General features: G+C 42.3%; 1 protein-coding gene across 2 annotated transcripts; it reads right to left on the bottom strand.

Annotated features, from left to right (window-relative positions):
- Positions 1-3079: 3079 nt before the first annotated feature.
- LOC130208190 (uncharacterized) lies at positions 3080-5991 on the bottom strand. Of its 2 annotated transcripts, XM_056437170.1 has the most exons (6): positions 5916-5991; positions 5495-5581; positions 4781-5080; positions 3728-3848; positions 3614-3638; positions 3080-3446 (listed from the first exon to the last, which is right to left on the bottom strand). In XM_056437170.1, the coding sequence occupies exons 2-6, from the start codon at positions 5574-5576 to the stop codon at positions 3288-3290; spliced, it is 687 nt and encodes a 228-aa protein (XP_056293145.1). In that variant the 5' UTR covers positions 5577-5581; positions 5916-5991; the 3' UTR covers positions 3080-3287. The 2 variants fall into 2 exon arrangements, with proteins under 2 accessions (XP_056293145.1, XP_056293155.1); XM_056437180.1 differs by having other exon boundaries at positions 3364-3638.
- Between the last annotated feature and the right edge of the window lie 764 nt (positions 5992-6755).

Raw genomic sequence — 6755 nt, 5'->3', positions numbered from 1 at the left:
AGCTCGCCGGCTAACAACAACACCGTTAAGCGTAGCCGAGGTGAGTTCTACCGCTGGGGATGAACACACACTCTCTGTGACCGAGCACAGTGTGAGGAGGGCTCTGTTGAGGGTGAACACCAGGAAAGCTGCAGGTCCAGATGGCATATCTGGGCGAGTACTGAAGACCTGTGCTAACCAGCTAGCTCCAGTGTTCACCACAATATTCAACCTCTCCTGGCTGAGTCCGTGGTCCCCGCCTGCTTCAAGAGATCCACTATTGTCCCTGTGCCCAAGAATGCTTCTCCAGCATGTATGAATGACTACCGACCGGTGGCCCTCACCTCGGTGGTCATGAAATGCTTTGAGAGGCTGATAAAGGACTACATCTGCGCCTTCCTCCCTTCCTCCATGGACCCGCTGCAGTTTGCTTATCGCCCAAACAGATCCACGGATGATGCTGTCTCCCAGGTACTGCACACCACACTCTCTCATCTGGACAGCCAGAGGGGGCTATGTGAGACTGCTGTTCATTGATTATAGTTCAGCTTTCAACACCATAGTCCCTCCAGACTGGCCGGCAAGCTGATTGAGCTGGGACTGAACACCCCTGTGTGCTTGGATCCTGGACTTCCTGACCGCCAGGCCACAGGTGGTCAGGGTGGGCAGACACACCTCCAACTCCCTCACCCTGAACACAGGATCCCCCCAGGGTTGCGTCCTCAGCCCCTACTGTACTCCCTGTACACACATGACTGTGTGGCCAGGTTCAGCTCCAACACCATCATCAAGTTTGCGGATGACACAGTGGTGGTGGGCCTGATCTCCGACAACGACGAGAAGGCCTACCTGGAGGAAGTTGCTGATCTGTCACTCTGGTGCCAGGACAACAGCCTCATCATGAATGTCACCAAAACTAAGGAGCTGATTGTGGACTTCAGGAGGGTACAACAACAGAGGACGTACTCACCACTGGGGATTAACGGGACTACTGTGGAGAGGGTGAGCGGGTATAAATACCTGGGAGTCCACATCACCGAGGATCTGACATGGTCAACGAACACAGACACTCTGGTGAGAAAGGCAAGGCAGCGCCTCTACCACCTCAGGCAGCTGAGGAAATTTAAAGTTTCCCAGAGGATCCTTCAGTCCTTCTACTCTGGAGCTGTAGAGAGCGTCCTGACAGGAAGCATCACAGCCTGGTTTGGCAACTGCTCCGCTCAGGACAGGAAGGCTCTGCAGAGAGTAGTGCGTTCGGCTGAACGCACTATTGGAACCACACTCCCACCCTGCAGGACTTGTACACCAGGAGGTGCAGAACCAGAGCCGGCAGGATCATGAAGGATCCTCACCACCCCAACAACAGACTGTTTCAGCTGCTGCGGTCAGGCAGGCGCCTCCGTAGTCACGCTGCAAGAACAGAGAGACTGAGACGGAGTTTCTTTCCTCAGGCCATCAGGACTGTGAACTCCGACCTCACCAGGACCCCCACATAGACCCACACAACTGCCCCTCTTAGGCACACACACACACACACACACACACACACACTTAGTATAAATATTGTACTGTAAATATTGTGTTGTTTTTTATTGTAAATAGTGTGTACTTGTTGCCCTTGCACATTCCTGCTGAGCATTGCCACTTTCATTTCACTGCACACCCTGTGTGTGTATGTGACAAATAAAACATCTTGAATCTTGAATCTTGAATCCCTTTACTCTTTAAAGGGTGCTCAGTACCCTGAGTACCCTTGACTGACATTACATTTCAAATTTGAATGACTAAACACAAACATAGTCCATATCCCTTTTTGATTATATCCTAAACCAGTGAGCCTATAATCTTCTACTTACATATTGCCCCCCCCCCCCCCCCCCAATGTTGTTGCATCATCAAAGAGTCGTATCCCACACTATAATGGAATATACAAGTGCTACTTCAATGTACCATTCAGTATTGTCGTGGAAGAAGCTGCCCGAGTTTAGTTGTCCAGCAGTTACTCCTCTGTTACACAAAGCCTGCTGTGTCAGCGTTAATTTGCAATGGTTGAATTAAACTAATGATTTTTATGAATGAGAAGGCATCACATTGTGACTGTATTGTGAAAGGTGTTGCTCATACATAGACATACGGAGAGGTCTCATGCTGCTCTAGTTCCCCTCAGCTCTACAGGTGATAATCATTAAAAAAAAGAAATATGGATTTATGTGAACAAATAACTTTACAAGGTGAGAACATTTCAGGTTGTTTTGTTGACCCCTTCGTCACATACAGTGAACTTGTATGTAAAAAGAATATACATATACAATCACAGAGGTGGGAAAACATACAAATGCAGGAAGTGAAGTGACTTGAAATGAGAGGAGTGGTGAGTAACACAAAATGAAACAGGAAATACTGACAAATGACAAAATAAGAGAATTCAGAGACAGACATGACAGATACAAAACAAGGAGGGAAGACCACAAAGGCAGAAAGTCAACACAGGACACAAGAGGCAGATAAATTAATAAAATAAAACAGAAAACAAAATAAACCAATGTATTGCTATGATGTAGCCCACCATGAACTATGCTGTACTATATGAGTGTGAGAGACCTTGCATTTTGTCTTTTTCATGATTAAAAATGTTTTTTTTAAAGTCCACTGACAACATTATTTCAAGTATAATCCTAAAATGTAATGTATAATGGACTTTGCATCTTCATTTTGGCAGAAACTGTACATCTTGAAAATGCAAAGTGAGAATTTGAATTTGAGATGTCAAGTCGGCTTATAATAAATGAAAATGACACGACAGTTTGGATCTTTGTTTCGACAATGGCAGCTTTCTCTCAGGTTTTGTTTGGTGCACCGGTTCTGGCCGGTTTATCTGAAGCAGGTGGGGCCCGAGTCCAAACAGCTGCACTCATGAGCCAGACCACAACATGCACAAGCAGACACAACAGAGTGTGCAATATGCACATAATTGCTATGGGTGCACATTTACTCATCTCACCCACAACCCCATTAAAAGTCTGGCTTGTGTGTGTAAACTCGCTGTATTTCTAATAAAGCGCTGATGACAGGTCATAATGGTTCTCTTTGGAGGGTTACTTTGATATTTTGGCCCTAAACTATAATCAGTTCCTCCTTGAATCAAAGTTTGAAAGAAATTCCCTAAAGACATTCAGAGGTATTGTGAGATAGACGGACGTACAACCTTAAAAGAAAAAAAGACTAAAGTGATGAAAGAGATTGACAGTAACTTGGACACAGAACGTTAAAAAAAACTTTAGAAAAGATGATTAAAAATAAATCTGACTTTATACACATGTATCCACTTCCAGTGCTCCCTTCCCTTTTAGCTGTGTGTGCTGCTCGTGATCAGTGAGTGTTTGTAATGGCGGCGGCTGATTGTTGCCACGTTGTTGACCAACATCAATTTCAAAACAGTTTTCATACACATCTTCTTCTTTCTCTTGCTGTTAAGAAGAAGAAAAAAGTTAATATTTTGTTTTAATAAATTGCACACTTTGGCCTACAGTATAACTGTATAGCTCAGGTTGATCTCAGTATCTCTGCAGAACATATTGTTATCGGATTTCTCTGTGAACCTCTTGAATGACAAGCTGATGATGATTATATTCACCATGGTTGCAGTGGGCGAGTGATCCCTGAAAGAGAGGGACATGTTTGTTCAACTCGAGCAGTTTAATGCGTCTTTATGAACACATAACCACGTGGATGCCTGGATGGAACTTACTCTGCACGTTGTTTGCGGACTCTATGCAGAACGATCGACGTCAATATAAAGACCAGGTAACACGCACAAGGAACGACAGTTGCCACGACGACCGCGAGCGTCGTCGTCATCTTCTTGCGTTCTGGGGCGGAAAAAAAACACTTCAACAAAAACAGAAATAAACTCACCGTGAGTTAAAATAAGCTCAAAGTCTTCGAGATGTGTGAGATCATTGTTTCATAAAGGAAGTCGAGGCCTCTCAAAATTGTCAAAACTGTGTGTGTTACATGGCAGAATCCAAGCTTTGAGAAGGTGTTTGTTCCACCGACATTATGCACGAGCTAAAACACACCTGTGAGGTTTCAGTGACGTAAGTAATCATGGTGTGGCCATACCTGTGTGGCTCTTTGATGGGAGTGCATGTTTCATGTGTGTGTTTTCTCGTGTGTGTTGTTCATGCAGGTATTGAAAGTGTATCCAAAGAGTCTGGATGAACACCATGATGCTTTTAAAGAGTATTTATTTTGACGTTAACATTCCTGGTTGCTGCTACAGCCCAGCTGATGGCCATCATTCCGACCACGAGAGATAACAGCTCTTACAGCTTCCTGTTCACAGTCTCATTTCCGGTTTTAGACTTTTCAGAATAAGAGCCTAAACAGGAAACTAGCCACGATCTCAAGAGAAACGCACCTCTCCCATAATAAAACCAATCTCATTCATATCATCCACGTCCTATAGTTATGATTATGAATGATAACAATAAACCTCATAACATTAACATCACAGTTACAAATATAATACAGTGATCATACTTTCCTATGCTTTTACAATACATTAATCAACATATTCCTCATATCCACTATGTACATTATCTTTCAATAGGCCTATGCATTATTTAAAACCAAAAGACTTCCTTATTTACATGTGCAAGTGTACATAAAATCCACTACAACCTAACAGCATCATAAACAGAATCACAGATACATACGGCTCGGTTGTCTTTCGTTACCTCTCTTCTGTTTTCCTTGGATTACTTGTGTTTCATCCAATTTATTTTACTGATTAGCTCACCTGTAATTCTCAGCTTCCACTTATGTTCCTGATTTCCTCGGTTGGTGTTGATATCACAGGTGTAACTTCCTGTATGAAACTTCTGGACTCTCTCAATAACCAGTGCGTCCATTCGGCTTCCCGCCACGTGTATGTTGAGGCGGCGAGCTTCCTCACCGACGTGTAAGGGAACACCTGGCATGAAGCCGAACAGGATGACCTCGTTCATTTTCCACGTCAGCTGAACGAACGTGTCGTTTGACTCGTTCTCGCAGTGCAGGGTCACTTTACTGCCAACCAGCTCTGAGACGATGTTTCCTTCTGTGTTGGAAACATTTTAAATGAATTTTTTAGCTATAACCACGTTGAGACTATTACACTTCTTAATACCGTTAAATGAAATGGTTTCAGGATAAATGTTTCTTTGTTTTCCTGCCATGGTTCAGATGAGAAGATTGATGCCACTCTAATATTATGTGTTAAATATGGAGCACCCGCTTTGCGTAGCGTAGCGTAGCGACAGGAAACGAGGTGAACTGCTACCCGAACTCTGTCTGAAGATGACTGGAACAAAATACTCCTTAAACTCACATCCTGGTTGTTTAATTAATGAATAAAAGTGTCACGTTTACTGCAAATCTTCTCATCTAAGTCTCTGCATGAAAGACAATACACTCCTTCCCTAAATTATCAAACTATTAGCTCATATTATTGTCAGAGGAAGAAGAATTTTACCTGCGGTTGAAACAATCCAGAACATGCAACATGTCACAGAAAACATCCAGTGGATGCCCAAATAATTACAAAAAGCAACCATCCCACCTAGACACAGAGATCATTTTATTGTGAACATCGTGTTTATCTGCATATAGGTATATAATGTGGTTTATTCAGAACAAATAATATGAATGTAAACTTGGTATTGATAATTGGTATTTTGCCTAATATTACATTTTGTATATTGTTTATCCAGAAAAGGCCAATTAAAAATCCTCTTTCATGTGTCCAAGCATAAATAAGCAGATATAACCATAAATCACAGAATACATTTTAAAAAACACAACAATATGTCATAAAATCAACGATACAAACATTAGATATTTTAATCATGAATAAGAGTGCTGATAAGAAACATAAAGAGTATCAGATCACTTACTTACTGGTAGTGAGTATGCCTCTGTTGTTTAGTTGCACTCTAAGTTCCTTCAGTCTAAACTACAGCTCTCAAAAAGGTGCAAATATGCAAGTATGCATATGATGAAGTGTAGATGGTACGTATGGGAAGTGTGAAGATTAAACCTGGCCAGCTCTCCCACACAGTCACAAAAAAATGGTTTCCACACAGGAAGTGATTCTTCTGCTGATGCTCTGTGGCCGTGTGTGTATCGAGCTAAAGCGTGTCAATGAGGATGCAGAGCGTGTTGAGAGCTTTGGATCAATGAGGTTGTTGAAGACGGTATATTGCAGAAATGTAACTCTCCATGTGTTGTTCTGCTCTATATGACCCCCGTCGTGTGAGAGGAGAGGCCTTGGATCAAATTTGTATATTTTATTTGAATTTTGCAAATGCACAAAAACAGAAAAACCCAGCTCAGCTGCACTCAGTGGGCCTGATGGCATTGTTTACCACAACAACCCCTTAACACGTCTGACTCACATTCAATTCACATGAAATGTACTTTAGAACCATTAAAACACACACACACACACACACACACACACACAAATGATCAAGTACACTGTAAAATCCGATAAGTAAACCTTACTTTAAAAAAGCATGCAAACCGATTGCCTTAAAAAAAATCAAGTAAAGTGAACTCCTTAAAAGCAAGTAAAGTTAAATATGTATTGTAAGTAGGGCTGTCAGCGTTAACGCGTTAATCTATGCGATTAATTTGGCCGCGTTAACGCACTAAAATATTTTAACGCAATTAACGCACTTTTTTTTAAATTTTTTTTTTTTAACCGCGGCAGTACGGTTTGACACTGTTTCCGT

This window comes from Pseudoliparis swirei, chromosome 2 (genome assembly GCF_029220125.1).
Source record: "Pseudoliparis swirei isolate HS2019 ecotype Mariana Trench chromosome 2, NWPU_hadal_v1, whole genome shotgun sequence".
In the NCBI taxonomy this organism is placed as follows: Eukaryota; Metazoa; Chordata; class Actinopteri; order Perciformes; family Liparidae; genus Pseudoliparis; species Pseudoliparis swirei.
Note: the sequence above shows the minus strand (reverse complement) of the source record. Positions and strands in the feature narration are given on the sequence as shown.